The sequence below is a fragment of the Antennarius striatus genome, chromosome 5 (genome assembly GCF_040054535.1).
Source record: "Antennarius striatus isolate MH-2024 chromosome 5, ASM4005453v1, whole genome shotgun sequence".
Lineage (NCBI taxonomy): Eukaryota > Metazoa > Chordata > Actinopteri > Lophiiformes > Antennariidae > Antennarius > Antennarius striatus.
Genome location: NC_090780.1, coordinates 14,607,185 through 14,628,344, shown reverse-complemented (window position 1 = coordinate 14,628,344; position 21,160 = coordinate 14,607,185). Strand labels below are relative to the sequence as shown.

Here is a 21,160-nt window from a genome sequence, read left to right as displayed (position 1 = left end):
TGGGGACGTGGAATGTCACCTCACTGGCGGGAAAGGAACCGGAGCTTGTGTTGGAGGTGGAGCATTACCAGTTGGATCTGATGGGGCTTACCTCCACGACCTTCGACCGTGTGTTTTGGACACTCGGGTGAAGAGAGGGGCAGAGCTGTCAACTGATCACCACCTGGTGGTGAGTTGGGTCTGTTGGCAGAGGAAACCTTTGGATAGAACTGGTAAGCCCAAACAAGTAGAGTGGGTGAACTGGGAACGTCTGGAGGAGAACTCGGTTGGTGAGGCCTTCAACTCCCACCTCCGAAGGAGCTTCTCTTGCATCCCTCTGGAGGCTGGGGGCATGGAACCTGAATGGTCGATGTTCAAAGCTTCCATTGCTGAAGCTGCAGCTGAGAGCTGTGGTCTCAAGGTCTGCCTCAAGGGGCGATAACCCTCGAACACCGTGGTTGAACCCGGTGGTCAGGGAAGCCGTCCTACTGAAGAAGGAGGCCTTCAGGGGCATGTTGTCCCTGGGGACTCCTGAAGCAGTTGCAGGGTACCGACGGGCCAAAAGGACTGTAGCCTCAGCTGTGATGGAGGCAAAACAGAGGGGGTCGGAGGAGTTCGGAGAGGCCATGGAGAAGGACTATCGGACGGCACCAAAGTTGTCCTGGAGGACTGTCCAACACCTCAGGAGGGGGAAACGGGGGACCATCCAAGCTGTATACGCCAAGGATGGGACACTGTTGACCTCAACTGAGGAGGTTGTCGGTCGGTGGAAGGAACACTTTGAGGAATCCGACTACCCCAACTGGAATCCGACTACCCCAACTGACCCGTCCTCTGTTGCAGAGGCAGAGCTGGAGGATGACAGGGGATTCAAGTCAGTCTCTCGGGGCGAAGTCACCGAGGTAGTTAAACAACTTCACGGTGGCAAAGCCCCAGGTGTTGATGAGATTTGCCTGGAAATCCTGAAGTCTCTGGGTGTTGAGGGGCTGTCATGGATGACACACCTCTTTAACATTGCGTGGAAGTGCCGAAAGAGTGGCAGACTGGGGTGGTGGTCCTCTTTTTAAAAAGGGGGACCAGAGGGCGTGTGCCAATCACAGGGCCATCACACTCCTCAACCTCCTTGGGAAAGTTTACTCCAAGGTGCTGGAAATGAGGGTCCGGCTGATTGTAGAATCTCAGATTGAGGAGGAACAGATTGCGTTCTGTCCTGGTCGTGGAACAACGGACCAGCTTTTTACTCTCGAAGGGATCCCAGAGGGGGCTAGGGAGTATGCCCATCCAGTCTACATGTGTTTTGTAGACTTGGAGAAGGCTTACGATTGGGTCCCCAGAGATATACTGTGGGAGGTACTGTGGGAGTATGGAGTGAGGGGGCCTCTCCTCAGGGCCATCCAATCCCTGTAGGCCCAAAGAGAGAGCTGCTTTCGGGTTCTCGGCAGTAAGTCGGACTTGTTCCGAGTAGCTGTTTGCCTTCGCCAGGGCTGCGCTTTATCACCAATTATGTTTGTGATTTTCATGGACAGGATATCAAGGCGTAGTTGTGGTGAGGAGGGGTTACAGTTTGGTGGCCTGAGGATTGCATCGCTGCTTTTTGCAGATGATGTGGTCCTGTTTGCGTCATCGGCCTGTGACCTGCAGCACTCACTGGTCCGGTTTGCGGCCCAGTGTGAAGCGGCGGGAGTGAGGATTAGCGCCTCCAAATCTGAGGCCATGGTCCTCAGCAGGAAGCCGGTGGACTGCCTTCTCTGACTGGGGAATGAGGTCCTTCCCGAAGTGAAGGAGTGTAAGTATCTCGGGGTCCTGTTCACGAGTGAGGGAACAATGGAGCGTGAGATTGGACAGAGAATTGGGGGAACAGGAGCGGTATTGCAGTCGCTTAACCGCACTGTTGTCACAAAGAGGGAGCTAAGCTGAGAGGCAAAGCTCTCCATCTACCGTTAAATCTTCGTTCCTACCCTCACCTATAGTCATGAGCGATGGGTCATGACCGAAAGAACGAGATCGCGGATACAAGCGGCTGAAATAGGCTTTCTCAGACGGATAGCTGGTGTCTCCCTTAGAGATAAGGTGAGAAACACTCTGAGGGGCTCAGAGTAGAGCCGCTGCTCCTTCGCGTGGAAAGGAGTCAGTTGAGGTGGTTTGGGCATCAGGTGCGGATGCCTCCGGGGCGCCTCCCTAGGGAGGTGTTTCTGGCACATCCAGCTGGGAGGAGACCTCGGGGCAGACCCAGGACCAGGTGGAGGGATTACATCTCAACACTGGCCTGGGAACGCCTTGGGATCCCCCAATTAGAGCTGGTGGATGTGGCCAGGAAAAGGGAAGTTTGGGGCTCCCTGTTGAAGCTGCTGCCCCCGCGACCCGATTCCGGATAAGTGGTGGAAGATGGATGGATGGATGGATAGATGGATGGATAGATGGATGGATGGATGTAGAAGTGTAATGTTGCTGTAACCTTTGTTCTCTGGGTGAGGAGATGGTCTGCTCCTTGAGATGATAGAATCTTTTTTTAGAAAATCAGAATCATGATCCCCATATAGAATATGTAGCTGGGTGGAAAGATAGCCTCTTCACTCATAGAACAATAGTGGAATGATGAAACAACTATTGTGAAAATACCCATTTCAAAATGTTTTTGAAAATACGGTTACTACTGTTTTTTTACTGCAACATATCACACATGTAGGTGTTCTGTGCCTTACATGACCTGTGTCCTTTTTGCTCTTTATGCATGAAGTCTGTCCAGTTCGGGCTATTTGAGCAAGCTAATTTATCTTCTCCAAATATCATTTCATGAGGATTTCCAATGAAAAAATCTCCAGCATGAGTAGTCCATGGAAATCTTTTTACTTACTTTATGAATGCAGCAGGTAGCTGAGGGATCGTTGTATGTGTCTGATGTACAATAACTCCCTGTTTTATTAAATTGAATAAAATTTAATTTAAGTCACTTATATGGAAGCTTAACTTCATTTTGTACAGTGGAAACACATCTGTGAATAATCAACAGAGGCATTTAATTGTGTAAGTAAAATGAGAAATGATAAACAGAAGAAGAAGAAGTATACTTTATTAATCCCCACAGGGAAATTACATTGTCACTCAGGTGTAGACATGTTTTTTGTGTTAGTTAACAATCAGTGTATACACAGGCCCCCTGAAACACAGCACACAAGGGTGCCTGTAAGCATGCAGTTAGTACACACATCAAACTACACACATCGGGAGGAAGAGTGACAGGCAGCGGCTTCCGGAACGCGCCCCAATTGAGCAGCTTGTAGGGGGGACAGCGCATTCCTATGACCAAATGATGTTCCTGTTGACATACTAAATCCTAATGCAAGTAGAATATAATAAATTCTTGGAAAAAGATATTTTCATATTAATCAAATAATATGACTGGCATATAATGACTGGCAGAAACCTTGTTTCTGCCAGTCATTATATTAATAAAATAATATAATGACTGGCAAAAACCTTGTTGCTCCTACAAAAGGACGAAGATCCAGCTTTGTAGCCTGAATGCACGGCTGTACCCAGATGAGATTTGGATGTGAACTTTTAAACTCGTCATTCTTCAGCTGCGACGGTGGAAGAACATCTTGACATTGTATATCGTACGCAGGCGTTCCCTCTGAGTGGCTTTGCATAACCTTTGTGCAATTCTGCATTATATATGTTGTTTTGTTTTCAACACTTTTACCTTTGCTCATGAGCAGTGGGGATATATTGTCGTGGGTGTACTTTGCAAGCTGAGTTTGGTGTATTTGTTATGTATGAAATCAGCATCGATAGCATAGATATTCTCTTCCCTTAAAGACCATGAAACACTATAAAAATTCAGTTTTATTTTTCCATCACTAAGTGAGAGTAAAACTACTGCTTTATTTTCAATTCCTTTCATTCTTTTTTCTCCCCTTGAAGGAAAATGATGAACACAATTGATATCTATTGTGATACATTTTGATTAAGGTGGTTTTAGCAGCATTTTTCAAAGTAATCACAGAGTGAGATTAAAATATTTATTCCGGAACAAAAGCTGTCAAATGATAACCTTCCAATCATATCTTTTTGTTTCTTCCATGGTAAATGATCTGATTGTATGACATATTTCATTGTCATTAAAGTTCTAATTTTTACAACCCTTTGTTCATTTTATGTCATTATAAATCTAATGCTGACACATCATGTACTTTTCAACTTAGTGTTTTATCTTTTATGGAATATATTGATTAATATTTGGACCTATGTTATTCCCCAAACCTTTAATTTCTTCAGTTGTTGAGCTCTCTTCCAAATGATTGAGGAATAGGAACAGACAACTATTAATAGCAGTGTTTTTCTGTCCCATTGTTTTCAATGCTCGACTCGACTGGGGCAGCTCAAAATGCATGTAAAATACCCGAGACTGTATTTCAGATTCTTATCAGTCTTTGTTATATTGAGTGAATCTTACAAACTCTACTTCATTAATCAATTAAATGATGAAAGAGGTTAGTTTTTATAGTTTGTGGGTAACTAGATTTATCTAAATATACAGTACATGTGGACTATAAATTACTAAGAAAGAAATAACACAGAATAAACTGGATGGGGATTTTTTTTTTTACAGATACACAGACAGACGCAGTTCAATCTTTCTACTGTTACATATGAAAGATGAGGGAGTCTCAAGGAGCCAGAGGAACCTCTCTTCATAATGCAGTTTTGTTAACTTGGGTAAAGGCAGAGATGTGATTTAGCTTTTAGAGACGTGGAGCGAATGTATTGCTTTAAATTGAATAAAACAACATATTGTGATTTATATGGAACCAGTCATTCACAGTTCATTCATTCATTTATTCATTCATTTTCATACTGCTTTGTCCATCGCAGCATCCACAGTTATTTTTCCAAAATAAAGCAAGTCACCAGGTCCATAGTTAAAGGTTTGGTTCCTTGAATCCTCGGGAAATCTTCAGAAGGGACATGAACATAAATAATAATTCAACAAATACGATTCTGGCAAACTTACAGCTACAGGTTTCAAGGACTTGTTGCTTTCTCCACTCATGTCAACACTCTTCAGAGCCTCGAGTGAAAATGGAACGCAGGCTGGAAAGTGTTCACACCTCACTGGAATGAAACTAATGGATGTATAATTAAAGGTGAGAGGTAAGACCATTCTGGAAAAGGACATTCTTTCTGAATGTGGTGCATATGAAAGGTTTCCGAGACAGTTGACTCGGGGTGTAGGTGGGGTTGTAATTCAACAGTTTCCCTCCACCCGAGGTCCCAGCGCTCCCTCCTTGAGGATTCCAGCATTCAGTTAATTGGACAGGGAGAGAGTGGCTGAGGAGGAAAGCGTTCAGCCCCATTAGCAATCCCCCTGTGGAAGGCTGAGCGGAGAGGATCACAGACTCACAAATAGAAGGATTAAAATAATCAATAGGCTTCACTCTCTCCTTCAGCAGAGACTGGTGCACCACACACACGCGCACGCACGCAGGCACGCACACACACACATACACACACACACACACACACACACACACACACACACACACACACACACACACACACACACACACACACATACACACACACAGACTGTTAAACAAATACAAACACACACGTACACATGCAAAAATAAATACACAGATCGTCAAGGAGCACTGCTCTCACCAGTGTTGTCTCTGGACTTAACAAATTACCCTGGGTCATGTAAGATCCAAACACACACACACACACGCACACACACAGGCACACACACGCACACACGCACACACACACACACAAACACACACACACACACACACACACACAAGCACACTTTCGTTCTCAATTAATTGCCTCTGACTAAAGCAGTAAAAAGGTCAGTCATGAAGAAAGTGGAGATTTTTAATTTCTTTTCTGCTCACTCATTCCTCATTGTGCATTTATATACAGTATATGTGTATGTGTGAGTGAGTGCGTGTGCGTGTGCGTGTGTGTGTGTGTGCGTGTGTGTGTGTGTGTGCGCGTGGGCGTGCGTGCGTGCGTGTGTGCACGCACATTGTGTGATTTAACTTGTGATTCTTTGGAGGGGTCTTGAACACCCCTATAGTGTGTCCATTTATCACTGAGCTAGAGAATTTAAAAAAAAAAAAGTGATTTAGCCAACAATGTACTCCATACCAAATTAATGACACTCAATACCAGTAACTAATCTGGGATTGTAAATCTGATTGGCTCCTTGAAATCAAATTATGTATCTTTTGAATTAACCAGAGTAGCTATTAAATAAAGCTCAAAGTGTAAAGCAGACATTTCTGCTTACTTCTGTGAAAACTGTGAAATCGAGTTAACTTAAACTTAAGTTTAAAAGAGAACACCTTCATTGCGCAGGTGCAGTCAAATGAATCACCTGAAAGAAGACCAAGAGGACAAACCCTGCTCCCAATATATAGATATCTATATTAATATATAGATTCTCAAGGCTATATTTTAATACACTCATTGTCATTAAACCAAAACTATGTCTTTTTCAAACACAATTTTAATTATTTTTGTTTATTTAATTCACATTTGCAGCCTTTTGCTTTTCTATCTGTTTGTCTCATCAGCAGAATTACTGGATGCTCTGTTGACAGATCACAGTAAATTGCTAGTCTGATCAACAGACTGCTGGTTACAGAGATATAGAATCCAGGATTTTATCTCTGTTGTATTTTTGCAAGTCAACCACTAAATCAATCTCAGAGAAGAAGCAGTGCATGGAGGCCTTAGTTGTTGTGAAATGGTAATATCATAGTCATAGTCACAGTCAACTTTATTGTCAAATTTTACCATATTTGCATGACATACTGCACGGATGAAATTACAGTCCTCTCAAACCCATCATACTGCATGATTAAATCATTTCTAAAGCTGTTTGATTGTCACTGTGCCTACAACGTGCCTACAGTGCACTTTGTGGTGCGTTTATCTACTCATGATTCTAAAACAAATGTTTAATAAGACACATATGAGGAATTTTCACTACGCCAATCAAATATAACTTGTACAACACTGTAACTAGATTATTATACATTCACTTTTCATTATTATAAGTATACTGTATTACAATGTAGAAAAGAAATAAACCATTCAGTTCTCGAACAATTTCTTCTACTGAATTAGGGACACTGCGCTGGATAATGTGGATAATGTGCTGAATGCATGCAATTTGATTTTTTATCAAATAGGACGTGTTGTAATAGGTCATCAACCAGTATTGCATAAATCAGGTAAATCCCATAATAGATGTTCATCTTAAATGTCAATAAATCAATCATGATGATTTATTACTGTATTATGACGCGCCGAGGAGCCATTCTACATCATGCGTAAGCAAAGTGAGTTCACTCTGCACAGATGAAGTGTATTTTGAGTTATTTTGAGATGCAGTATGTTTTTTGAGAAGAAAGCATTTGAGAACTATTTGCGACACTATACCGCCGCCTGCTGTTAATCACCTGTTATTACAGCCTTCTGTAGTCCAAACGTTGTAGTACCACACTTTGGCCGCTGGGCGGCAGACGAACTTGACTAGTTGTCTGCAGGCAAAGATGGCGGTACGGAAGAAAGACGGCGGCCCGAATGTAAAATATTTCGAAGCGTCTGATACTGTTTCTCAGTTTGATAATGTCCGTGTCTGGCTGGGAAAGAATTACAAAAAGGTACCGACCGCATGTTTTGTACCCATACATACTAAATCTACATTTTCATCCCGAAGTGTGGACACAAAGAGAGGAGGGGAGGGTGCTGCTGATCATCCAGCTGTTTGATTCACTCGAGCCGGGATACAAAAGGATGCTGAGCCAAACAGCGGCAACAAATAGCAGCCGCGAATGGCGGCATCCCGCTATGTTAATGTCACAAAACCCATCCAAAGGCACTGCACAATCACACCTGGGAGTGTAGACCTCTGCAAAAGGGGTGACTTTAGCCGGCAAGGCAGCTAGCCCGCTAGTCAGCTAATCGGCTAACGGTAATGCAGCTCAGATCCAGATGTTCTCTGGCGCGGCTGGAGCAGTGGCCCATCTGGAGGGAACGAGACGCGTTCTGGCGTCTGGAAACACTGACGAAACGAAATAATGATCGGATTTATTTTCAATGCATATCACTAATAATGATGATACTGTATACCTAAATTTAATCCCCACTTCAGATAATACAGTTAATAAATGTATACTCTGAAAAGTATAAGGTCGCAAAGTACCCTCCAGTTTCTGGCTCTGGTTGACATCGATGCGTCCTCCCGGGGCTTCTCTGTGACCGATCCTCTGATGTCCCATCAGTACATCCAGGCTGAGCCGCCCACCAACAAGTCCCTGTCCAGCTTGGTGGTCCAGCTGCTACAGTTCCAAGAGGAGGTGTTTGGGCGACATGTCAGCAACCCTCCGCTCACCAAGCTGCCGGTATGTCCCCCTCAGGTCTCTGCCATTCATTCAGTCACTGAATTAACTCTGTTCTAGTCTGAAATGAATCTGTTTTCTGCAGATGAAGTGTTTTCTGGACTTCAAGTCAGGAGGGGCTCTATGTCACATCCTGGCTGCTGCCTACAAGTTCAAGAGCGACCAGGGATGGTAAGACTTTCTTTCTAGATGGTATAAATAATAGATAAAAAGACAAATTGACATTTATCTTCATGTAAATGATGAATACCCACATAGATTTTAGACATGTTGCTGTTTCATGTGTAACTCCAGTCTAATTTCTTGGTAGGCGCAGGTTTGACTTCCAGAATCCATCGAGGATGGACCGAAATGTGGAGATGTTCATGACGATCGAGAAGTCCTTGGTTCAGGTGAGTCTGAACTTCAATTTATATCTTTAAAAAACATAAAGTTCAAATATTATGAGACATAATACCATTTGTGTTGTCATTTGTATTGTAGGAGGCTTTGTTTCAGCACATTCGTACAATTTTTCTCTAATTTGGTGTTTTAACGAGTTAAGTGGGGAGCTCCTTATTTTAGTCTTAAACTAGATCATCCTTCTGATATGAAAGCTTATAAATAAGTCAGACAATTATGAAACAGTTACTTTCATACAGTCATGGAGATAAAATATTTCATCATATCAGTTTGTATATTTGAGGCGATGTTCACGAATGTCTTTATTTGACGTTTTGCACTTTTTGCGATTCTTCTTTACAGAACAACTGCTTGACGAGACCTGTGATCTACCTGAGCCCTGACATCGAGCCAAAATTGCTAGGAAAACTGAAGGACATAATCAAAAGACATCAGGTCTGTTTGTTCTATCAAAATGTGTTGTAAGTTTAACCCACAACAGTTATATCAATTATGACTTCATGAGTGAAAAAGCCCACATTCATTTGTGTATTTTGTCATGAAATGTTGTGAATGCGTCATGAATAAGTACTGAATGGGAATTGCAATGATTCACTTGCGTGCGGTAGAGCAGGTCGTCCCATGATTCAAGATTGGCGGTTCGATTCCCGCTCCCGCCCCAATAAAAATACCTGGAGGTGAGCTGACAGTGGGAGGTGTCAGCTCATCTCCAGAGCACTGCCGAGGCACCCTTGAGCAAGGTGCCGTCCACTTTACAAAAATTGCTCATTTGAAGCGCACCAAGAAGGAGCTGCCTGCCACTCTACCTCCCTTGCATGCCTACAGGCCCCCTTGTGTGTGGTGTGTGTATTACCGGGCCCTGTACACACTAATAATGCATGCATGTGATATGATTGACTAACAAAAACTAGAGTGTGCGTTCATAATTTCCCTTCGGGGATTATGACAGTGTATCAAATTAAATTAAAATTAAATAAAGGTTCCATAGTCCTTTTGTTAATACTGAACAATAAATGTGAAGTCACATGTCTTCTACACATTATCTTTCAGACTCTACTGTATCTCATTCATAGTATTACATATATATATGTTACTCTATTTTAATCACTCTACATACAGTCCAAATTTACTCCAAATGTACTTCAAATGCATTTTTGTGTTTAATTCTTCATAAAAACAGAAGCCACTGAAAAGTGTAATAAGTTTTGTCTGTGTGAGTCAGAAAGAAAGAAAAGTATGCTACCACTGGCAGATGTTGGAACAAAGATTCTCAATGAGCTTTGCTCTGTGAGCTTTGACATAGACGTATGTTAAAGCTCACGTGAATGAGGTGCAAGTAACAGAGGGTTGATTTGATGTAATTTATATCCATTCCACAATGAGTCTTATGTTATTTATCAGTGTTAATAAACATCCACTCATTTGCTTCTTTTCATTCATGAAGTCATGATAATCACATTAATATAACCTTGTTGTAAAGTGTGTTTTTTCAGATTATATGCAAACTGATCTGTTGCAGGGCTCAGTGACAGAGGACAAGGCTTCAGGTTCCCACATTGTCGTTCCTCTTCCCACCAGCCTTGAGGAAGGTGAGGCGTCACATGATGTGTTCATGGACAGTTATTTGCTTCACTGTGAATTCTGCTGCCCTGACCTGTTTTGTACTGATATATTTTGTCACAGAGGAGTGGGTGCGACCTGTGATGAAAAGGGATAAGCAAATGCTGCTTCATTGGGGATATTTCCCTGACAGGTGGGTGCTGAGTTTACACAGATATGAACACCAATCAAAATTTTAAACAAAGCTACAATCTATGGCTTCATCTGACTGTGGAAGCCATAGAAGCCACTGTAAATGTTCTGTAGATCTTCTGTAGAGTGGTGCGCTTGTAATTTTGTTTTTCTTGGAGCTTCTCCCTTCCCTAAATTCCATGAGCTTGAATATCACAAAATTCTCCCTGAATTCTCCCCGAAATTCTCTTCCTTGACCTTTGACCCCTCTTCTCACTATTTAGTTATGATACCTGGATCCCAGCCAGTGAGGTTGAGGCTTCTGTGGAGGATCCTCCCAGCCCAGAAAAGCCAAGGAAGGTATTTGATATATCTTGCTGTTCAAATTAATCTGTGTTTTATCTTTTTTTTAAAATATATTTTACCGTCTTTGAATTTTAAAAATTGTTTTTCATCTTCAGCTCACATGCTCCTTCAGTTTAATTAGACATTTCCCATCAGTCATAAATCATCAATGTTCTCATTTGCATGCATCCTTGCGTCTTTGTCGCGCATTTTTTGACAGGGACGTACGATCGTCAAACAGCTTTAAATGCACTTCCATTCAACAAAAATATTCACAATTTTTGCAATTCTCCACTTAAATTTCAAACCCAGAAATTGCCATTATTTTTTGAGTTTCTCGTCAAGAGAATCACCTGCGTGATTCTGCTTTATTAAAATCGACCAAACAGCAACACAATGTCTGCTCGTTTTACACGCTGCAGTGAGAGCAAGGAGTTAGTGAGATTCTCCAGAGCAATCATAAGCTTGAGCTTATGCTTGGAGAGTCCTGTTGGGTTTCTCTGTCTGTTAAAGCACTTTGAAATGTCTGTTGATGTGATTAAGCGCTAAGCAAATAAAGGCTGCCTCCGAAAAAGATGTAAAAGTCGGAGAAAAAGCAAGTGACAATGAGTGCTTTCTTGCATAAATACAATGAAAAGTTAATGAAGAAAATGAGACAAATATTACTGACAGATGTTACTGAAATTTTTGTGGAGAAGGCTCTGTCAGCTTGGTGCAGTGTCCACAGTAGAATATAAGGATTAAAGGCAAAGAATGCTATTGAGTGAAAAGTAAAAATGAAAAAGCAACAACTGTATTACATCTTTATTTCTAAATCTGTTTTTTTAAATGACTGCCAGGCTTTAAAATTTTGATTGAATTAACATACAATTTTCTTCTTTTTTTCTTTGTGCTTAAATAGTTATGATGTTATTAATAAAAATGTTAAAATGAACAGTTTGTTTAGTTTTTATGTTGTACAATTGGCAAAACCCAATCCTTGCGTACGTTTCTACCGTATATTCAGTTATTACTTTTGGAATGTATAGACGTCATGTTGGGATAAACAAATTTTTCCTGAGGCACATCTTATGGATGCACTACTTTCTTGAGGTAAAATGAACTCTGAATCATATATACAGTACCTGCTTGTTACAACCTTTTACTGGACCTAAATCACAATTGGAATGAGAGATGTTTTGAAATGGGGTTTTTTAAATTATGTCTGAATAAAACATTGAAAAATAAAATTCCATTTTAAATTGGCATGTGGAGGGATAGAGCTTATGCTGGTATTCGCTCCAGCCTGAAGCGTCAAGTCAGTGTGGTGTCAGTTGCCCTTATCAAGTCAGTTCCTCGAGGGCAGTTGATTTTTCTGCATAATTAAGTCTCTTGCAGCAAGAAAAACTGATCTGTTCAACATCTAACATGTATTTCATGCAGCTCACATACTAAATTTAAGTCCCCGTAGATATCATTAAATTCAAAATTTGAAAGTCTTCCATCGAACATTAATCAGTTTACATAATTTTTAATCAACTAGTAAAGAAGGAATAAATCTGTTTTTCAGCCACAAAACAAACCTGGACCTCCAAAACGTCCTTACCTGCATTTTTATCATCAGTCATTCCACTCACACAAATAGTTTTAAATTGAATTTATAGACTATTTTTTAAGCAAGAAAACAAATTATTTTGGAAAAAAAAACCTCTTTATAAAGAGCTTTCAGGATAATTTCTCTCAGACAAGTAATGATTTACAGTGAGAAATCAGTGAGAATTGATGGATATAAATATATTAATCTATATATTAAATAATAATAGTAGCATGTGCACATGGTTGAATAACTCGTATTAATAACTCAATGTCTTTCTGTAACAAATTAGTTAGTTAGTTAGTTAGTTAGTTAGTTAGTTAGTTAGTTAGTTAGTTAGTTAGTTAGTTAGTATGCACACTTGTAAGAAAGACCATGGCTGAATGATATAATAAAGTTGTGCACAAGGAAGATGAACAAAGGATTAAAGGAGATAGATCAAAGATAAATCAAAGCATAGCAAATCCTATACCTAAACTGCAGAAAGATCAAGTAAGTAAAGATTCTTAGTTAAAAGAAGTAGGTTGATGAATTCAGGGGGTGTCACGAGATGTTGCAGACTCTGACGGCCTTGTTGTCAGTGTTTTTGTGTTTGTCCATTCGTCCGTCCGTCCACATATCTTCACAACCGTTGCAGATAAAAAGATGAAACAAAAAGCAGATTACTCGGGCAGCAAAGGAGATGACAATGAGATGATGACCTTGACCTTGAGAGAACCAGGTCAAGGTCAAATTTCGACTTCTGTACACTCAGGAACCAGATAAGATAAGGCCAGTGGGACTAAGACCGAAGATCAAAGCTACTGCTCTGATCTATATATGCACTAGCTTTGATCTATGATCAAAGCTAGTGCATAGCTAGATCTTTCAGGTCAAAGCTACACACTTGTCAGGTACTACTTTCAGGATGTTGCAGTCTCTGACTGCCTTAGTCCTTGTTGCACATATCTTAGGAACCGGATAAGATAGAAAGACGAAACAAAAGGCGTTATTCAGGAAGGCAAGGGATTGACAATTAGATCACAACCTTGACCTTGAAAAACCAGGTCAAGGTCAAATTTTCTTTTATACCTTTTTAGGTACACATCTTGGAAACCTGATGAGATATAATCACAAAAGCAACATTTTCAGGAAGCCAGAGGCACAAAAATGTGATGATGTCACAGGATGTCGCAGTCTCTGACTGTCTTGTTTAACTCTGGAAAAGCATGTCGTATCACATCATATATCATTCTAAATAATACAAAATAACAGAACTCAGTACAATATATCAGAATATAATAGAATAAAAAAGACTATAATAGTATTAATTATTCACAGGTCCATGGGAAGTGGATTTTAGACCTGGACCAGTATAACGAGTGGATGAATGAGGAGGACTATGAGGTAGGGGAGGGCTGCCCCAAGAGGAAAAGAATCTCAGCCAAGACCCTGACAGATGAGGTGACCACGCCTGATGAGAGAAGGGACAAGAAGCCTGGCAGCGCCAAGAAGAGGAAGCGCTCGCCATCACCCTCCCCCACCCCTCCCCCGCAGGAGAGCAAAAAGAAAAACACCAAAAAGGGGTTTGTTACGTGTGTCCATACAACTCATCAGCTGTAAATGCATGTTTTAGGTTTTTGTAGTACAGCAGTGCCACTGGTTGTATCATTTACTACAATAGTAAAATACTGTAATGTATTCTCTGCCTGTCGGTGTTCAGGCCAACGACTCCATACACCAAGTCTAAACGGGGCCAGAGGGAGGAGGAGCAGGAGGATCTCAGTAAGGACATGGATGAAGCGTCGCCTGTTCCAGCATCTGAAGAGGGAAACCCAGCAAAGACCAGTACACAATTCCTCCTATATTCAAATAGAAATCAAAATGACCACACACCCCATTCCAACCTGAAACTTGTCTTTAAGACTCTAACTAGTTGTTGACAACCATGTCTTCATTCTGCAGACAACACCAAGAAGGACTCTGATTCAACGCCAGTCAAAGGAGGAACAGACATCGGTGAGAAGCCAAAACTGAACAGAGTGGAAGAGCCGGACCCTTTCACTCTGACTTAGAAGATCTGGATACGAGTTTATTTGATCACTTTATTTCTATATCACAGTTTATATCTGTCATATTAGAGCACATTCCATCTTGGACTATCTCTGCTAATATGGAGGAAAGTGCTTATTTAAAGCTTGTGTTCATTGTTTTAATCTATTGACAGTTTTCAACTCAATGTATTGTTAATAATTCTTTTGTGATTTGATCAGACGAACAAGAGGATGAGTCCATGGAAACAACAGGCAAGGTAAGGTAGTCTGTACAGCTGGAAGAAAACATTACAGTTACAGCAGTCAACCATAAATTGAACTTGAGTGGCTGTTTGTTTGTTTGTGTTGAAACAGGAGGAGGAGGAAGGCTCTCCGAGTGTGAAGGGGGAACCCGTGAAAGGCTCAGACCTCCATGAGGACAATGTGACAGAGCAAACTCATCACATTATTATACCAAGCTACGCTGCCTGGTTTGATTACAACAGGTGAGGAGAGAGAGTGACCGCTGACTAATTCAGGAACAGTGGAAAATAAGAAAAACACTGACTGAGTCTGGTTGAAATGGAAACCATTATTTACTCCTCACTCCTCACTAGAGAATCTCACAAAGAGGTGTCACTCACAACATATTCATTGTCTTCACTGTTCCCAAGTGTTCATGCCATCGAGCGCAGAGCCCTGCCAGAGTTCTTCAATGGGAAGAACAAATCCAAAACCCCCGAGATGTAAGTGTTTAATCCATTCACAGCAGTTTGTGATGTTATATAAAGGGTACAACATCAGAAAATCTATACCTCCTTCCTTCAGTTATCTGGCATACCGGAACTTCATGATTGACACCTACCGGCTAAACCCTCAGGAGTACCTGACCTCCACCGCTTGTCGCAGAAACCTGGCAGGAGACGTGTGTGCAATCATGAGGTAGGAGGAACCCCAGCTGTGAATATTTCCAGTCGGTCCAGATCTCACTGTCTGTTTTTATACTTGTTTTATTTACCCTCCTGTCAGGATGTTTCACTCTGTGCTTTTTCTGCTGTAGAGTGCATGCCTTTCTGGAGCAGTGGGGTCTGATCAATTACCAGGTGGACTCTGAGAGCAGACCAACACCCATGGGTCCCCCACCCACCTCTCACTTCCATGTACTGGCAGACACTCCCTCCAGCTTGGTGCCCCTGCAGCCAAAGACATCTCAGGTCTGCAGAACCACAGAGACAAATGATAGATCCATTCAGACATTTTTTCGGGGTTGTTTTAAATTTCTCTCTGTGCCACAGACTCCTGCTGCCCAGCAGATGTTGCCCTTCCCTGATAAAGTGAAGGATAAACCATCAGATCTGCAAAACTTTGGGCTGCGAACTGACATGTACAGCAAGAAGACTTGCTCTACGAAGGTACATGTCTGAGAAGATGCATGACAGAATCGCTCATCATATCATAGTGACCTATCATATGAACAAAGAGTCTATATTTGTGAACAGAGCAAGAGCTCAGCGAGCTCCATGAGGGATTGGACAGAACAGGAAACACTACTACTGCTCGAGGTACTAATTCATCTTAAATTAGAGTGAGTTCATTCTTTTTATAAATGAGAAAATAAAGCAGTAGAAATGTGGATCTAAACACTTCCCTCCTTCCCCAGGGCTTGGAGATGTACAAGGATGACTGGAACAAGGTTTCAGAACATGTGGGCAGCCGCACACAGGACGAGTGCATCCTTCACTTCCTGCGGCTGCCCATTGAGGACCCTTACCTGGAGGACACCTCCTCAACTCTGGGACCATTGGCCTACCAGCCGATACCTTTCAGCCAAGCAGGAAACCCAGTCATGAGCACCGTGGCCTTCCTGGCCTCTGTTGTTGACCCCCGCGTTGCTTCGGCTGCAGCTAAATCTGCTCTGGGTGAGACCAAGCTTTACATTTAATTAGTAGTGACACTGAAAACGTCCTCAGCCTCAAATGAGTGTTGTAGACTAAGCCTGGGCAGGAATTGTCATATGATGAGAAACTAAATGAAGAATAATGATGAAATTTCACTGTGAATGCAACTTTTATGCAGTTTCCTTAATCAGCCACACTTTTTAATTATTAAAAACTTAAAGTCAACTCAGTGCAAATATTGAAAGTGTAAATAACACTTCACACTGATAATCTTGACACATCTCTCCTATTCTCAGAGGAGTTCTCTCGTATGAAGGAGGAGGTTCCTGCAGCGCTGGTTGAAGCTCATGTGCGACGGGTGGAGGAAGCAGCGAGGGTCAGCGGCCGACAGGACCCTCTGTACGGCCTGGAGGGCAGCGGGATTGCTGGCACCGGTCTGGAGGAGGGAGAAAGACCTGGTGGGATTTCTATGTGGATTTACAGCACACACACACTGCAACATCCCGCGACACCCCTGAATTCAAAATTTTACCCTGACCTACTTTCATAAATCAAAGCATAGTTTTGATCTATGGCCTTACTCACACTGGCCTTCTTCCTCGTCTTTCTGTCTTATCCAGTTCCTGAGTGTACAGAAGTTGAAATTTGACCTTGACCTAGTTTTCTCAAGGTCAAGGTTATATTCTCATTTTCATCCCCTTTGCCGCCCAAGTAATGTGCTTTTTGTTTCATTTTTCTATCTGCGACGGTTGCAAAGATTTTCGGTGGACTAATGACTGGACGAACAAACACACGAACACAGATAATTACAATACATCACCGCTTTGAAGCGGGATGTAACAAAGTATGCAAATCAATATTTTCACTCTTCTTTCCAGATGAAAGCAGTGATGAAAGTAAGAGCGACAGCCAGTCCAGTGAAGATAAGAGAGAGGCCAAGGTACGATCATGTCCTCAGAATGTTTCTGTGTTTGTTTGTTCTCCTAAGGAGCTGCTGCATCCCTCACTGTTCACTTCCTCACACAGGAGAGTAAAGAGGCTGCAGCTGAGGAAGAGGAAAAGCAGGTGGAGAATGGGAAGAAGGAAGAAGAGAGAGGAAGAGAACAAGAAGTAGAGAGGGAAACGGATAAAACAGATTCAGAAATGGGTACAAAAAAGCAACTCTATCAGAGACAAGGAATAAAGACTTCCTGTCAAAGATGAGTAAATTAAAATGTTTCTTTCTCTTAGGTGATGGGGAGAAGGAGAAGGATAGGAAAGAGAGCACAGAGGAAGGACAAAGAGAATCAGAGAGTGAAGGAGAACGGAAAGCGAAAGTGGAGCGGGATGTTGGAGAGGGAAACCTGGCCACTGCCGCTGCATCTGCACTCGCTGCTGCTGCCGTCAAAGCCAAGGTAGAGTTGGTCAACCTGTCCTCACCTTTTCTTCCATGTTCTTTAATCTTGAAGTTGCCTTTGATTTCCTTGGCAGCATCTGGCTGCAGTTGAAGAGAGGAAGATCAAATCTCTCGTGGCTCTGCTGGTGGAGACCCAGATGAAGAAGCTCGAGATTAAACTGAGACATTTTGAAGAACTGGAGACCATCATGGACCGAGAGAGGGAGGCTGTGAGTGATGTGTTCTGGGGTATCCAGGATGACAAGACTTCAATCAACCGAATTACAACACAAAAACTAACAATTCATGTTTTCTGTGTTTTTTAGCTGGAGTACCAGCGTCAGCAGCTCTTAGCCGACCGTCAGTCCTTCCACATGGAGCAGCTGAAATATGCTGAGATGAGGGCCCGTCAGCAGCACTTCCAGCAGATTCAGCACCAGCAGCACAGTCAGGCAGGAGCCCCCCATTCTAACCAGGCAGCCTCAGGCCCACCCCCGCAGAGCCAGAATTCAACTCAGCCAAGTCATAGCACACCAGCGCCACAGCCAGCCCCCAGCCCGGCACCTCCAGCCTCCTCCTCCTCGGCTCCGGAGTCCCAACCTCCACAGGCTGTTCACGCCTCGCCCTCCTGCCCCCCAGGCCAGGCCACGGCCAGCCACTCCAGCTCTAGCTCTGTTCCTGTTCTCCATGGTAGGTTTAGGGTGGAAGCACAATGTCCCTTTGTATGGTGAAGACAGGATTTCTGTCAAATGTCTTCCTGTTATATATTTAATCACAGCAGAATCTGAGACCACAGTAGATGTTATCATTAATTACAGTCACGTTTCACTGTTTTGCCTCATTTTTTATACAAAAGACAAACTGTGACTAGCAGCAGACAGAGCAGCACAGTGAATGGAGGCTTGTTGGGACCAGTATTAATGGGGCTGAGGTCACTTATCTGTGGCCACTGTTCAATTTATTGTTTAATTGATAATGATCAAAAAGCTGCCTATTTTATATTTAAAATGTAAAACTAAATCGCAGGTGAAGGTGAAAATTGAAGGTGCTGTTTGTTGTTGACACCAAAGTATTTTCCTCACTATAAGGCGCACCTAAAAGCCTTTTATTTTCTCAAAAACTGACAGCGCGCCTTATAATCTAGCGCGCCTTATATATGCAAAAAGTTTTAGTCTGCGCTCCCTCCCCCCACAGTTACCTGCTGTTTCAGGTGTCAACCACATTTATGAATCAATTGTAGCATGCCAGGCACCTTTGGCTAGCAGTGACTTGGCTCTTGAAATTTGAGAAAAGGCTGCAGAGTCATGAATACAATCCCTTTAGCACAGCACAATCTAAGGATGCCTATTGCAGCCACAGCCGCTGTGGTTTCTATTCTGTTGGCCTTATAATGTGGTGCAGCCTATTCTGGTGAAAAGTTTTAAAATAGGCCAATCATTGAATGTGCGCCTTATAATCCAGTGCGTCTTATAGTGCGGAAAATATTGTACTTTAAACGACAGTTTTTTTGTCCATATTGAACAGTTTAATCAGAAAGTCACTTCCTCCCATGTAGGATCATTTCCAGCTTTTAAGAATGTCATGTTAGCAGCTGTTCTTCCTGATCACTCCAACCGAGCTGCTAAATTTCTTAACATTTTCCACCCCTCACAGAATCTAACGCACCCGTCTCCGGGGAAACACTCCACCCCTCGGCTCCAGTCCCACCTCCGCAGTGAAATCTGAGTGATCGCCCATTTCGAGTCCTGCCTGTATTCTCCGAAATGAAGAAGTCATAAACTGAAGAAAGAGAACACATTTTACATGTTCAACCTTTTTTTGTTGTTTTTTTATTTTTCAACAGGACAATTGATTTGAGGTATAAAAAAATGATGATATCCAAATCGAACCACCTCTACTTGACTGTCTATTGAAAAAAGACCCTTTCAAATTCAACCCACTCATGAAGACGATGTCCTTTCCAACCCAAGCTGTTCATGTTGTGTGGTTGATTCGACATGTAAACGGAAGAGTGTCTCCCCAACATGCTGGCTCTCAAGGAGAACAAAAGACTCATCTTGTATTTTCAGTGGTTGGAAATAACCCCCCCCAACACCCCTTTGTACTGTAGGTACTAATTGAAATATATGTAAAATGCACTTTTAACATGTTTCCCGAGGTCTCATTGAAAGACTTGAAGCATCCATGAAATTGAACTTTGGCACTTATATCGTCCTTTTGTTGTCTTAAATACTTTTTTCATATTGAAGGTTTTGGAAACTTGATTGGGAATGTTACATTTCCTTTGTCTGTATTTCATGAAACAACGGTCATTCTGCTGGTTCTGAACCTAAAGGTCGAGTAAAACCAGAGCATTTCTCCAGAAATGTCTGCATTAATGAAAACATTCCAATCAGAAGCCAGATGGAAATTACTGTAAGATTTTAAATGTTTTAATGCAGTTAAGAAAATTTAAACTGGATTTCCTGTTACAAACACACCTTTTGTTTGCGTGTAGTGATAAAATTTGAAAATACTGACAGGTAGAGATGATCATCCTGAAGAAACATCATTTTCTGCAGCACTTAGAGAAAAATCATGTTAGCTAGGAGCTAACATGATTTTCAAATCTGGATGAACTCAAAGCATAATTCTGTGAGGAATGTAGTTTTGTTGAAAGAGTAGCTGGAAAAGAAGGTCTGGGAATAATAATTCTACCAGCAACCAGATACAGTATGTTATATATTCTATATTTGACTTTGTGTTAACTGCTAAACCAAAATGTTTTTATAATCATAATCTTTACCTATCAATTTTGTTTTTTACTGTCCAGTCTTCTTTCTTTGATACGTCAACATTGTGCCTGTATATCATTGGTAGCCTATATTAACCCCTTCCACCGTTGTGCATGATTTGGGACGGCCTGCTGGATCGACTCAAGATGTGATTGTATGTGTGAATGTCAATGCATGCCATTAAGATATGTAAACAACATTACCAGTCAGTTTTATTTTATGTGCCATTTGCTGTGTTATAAAGGTTGAGGAATTTAAAAAAAAAAAATCATTCTTCATTCTGCACATGGGCCATCACTTCTAGTTACATGAAATGTAATAAATCAGATGGTGTAACTTTGCAGTTAGTGTCCGTCAAGCCAGTATTGCAGACCTCACCATTGTGTGAGCATAAATGGACTTCTTTTATCTGTGTTATTACAACATTATGTGGATTTTGTGATATATAATAAGTGTCTGTTATGTTTCTGTATGTTTTTCACTATGCTGAAGGTAGCAGCAGTTGATAATTATTCAGTAGACTTTTTTCCTCGGTAAATCATCGCAATTGTGCTGACAGTTACTCTGGAAGTTTGTATTAAAAAAAAGGTTAAAAAAAAAGAGGGCCAGGTTTTAATCAAGAAGTGTTGATGAAAAAATAAAAATGTGAAGAGG

At 41.8% G+C, this 21,160-nt stretch overlaps 1 protein-coding gene across 3 annotated transcripts; it reads left to right on the top strand.

The window, feature by feature from the left end:
- Window positions 1-7,536: 7,536 nt before the first annotated feature.
- On the top strand, window positions 7,537-21,106 carry smarcc2 (SWI/SNF related, matrix associated, actin dependent regulator of chromatin, subfamily c, member 2). Of its 3 annotated transcripts, none has more exons than XM_068314706.1 (26): window positions 7,537-7,658; window positions 8,280-8,399; window positions 8,482-8,567; window positions 8,713-8,788; window positions 9,141-9,233; window positions 10,318-10,387; window positions 10,482-10,551; window positions 10,814-10,889; window positions 13,768-14,012; window positions 14,150-14,274; window positions 14,392-14,445; window positions 14,700-14,737; window positions 14,835-14,965; window positions 15,134-15,205; window positions 15,288-15,401; window positions 15,520-15,673; window positions 15,755-15,871; window positions 15,959-16,021; window positions 16,120-16,378; window positions 16,654-16,815; window positions 17,236-17,297; window positions 17,384-17,504; window positions 17,588-17,751; window positions 17,828-17,962; window positions 18,059-18,422; window positions 19,386-21,106. In XM_068314706.1, exons 1-26 carry the CDS (start codon window positions 7,548-7,550, stop codon window positions 19,448-19,450), a joined length of 3,147 nt encoding a protein of 1,048 aa, XP_068170807.1. In that variant the 5' UTR covers window positions 7,537-7,547; the 3' UTR covers window positions 19,451-21,106. The 3 variants fall into 3 exon arrangements, with proteins under 3 accessions (XP_068170807.1, XP_068170806.1, XP_068170805.1); XM_068314705.1 differs by having other exon boundaries at window positions 8,707-8,788; XM_068314704.1 differs by having other exon boundaries at window positions 8,707-8,788; window positions 15,520-15,871.
- Window positions 21,107-21,160: the final 54 nt, after the last annotated feature.

Coding starts and splice junctions, on each gene's coding strand:
- smarcc2 (XM_068314704.1), top strand. CDS start 7,548: ATGGCGGTACGGAAGAAAGACGGCGGCCCGAATGTAAAATATTTCGAA. Junction 7,659..8,279: donor TGGGAAAGAATTACAAAAAG/GTACCGACCGCA, acceptor ATGTCCCATCAG/TACATCCAGGCTGAGCCGCC. Junction 10,388..10,481: donor TCCCACCAGCCTTGAGGAAG/GTGAGGCGTCAC, acceptor ATTTTGTCACAG/AGGAGTGGGTGCGACCTGTG.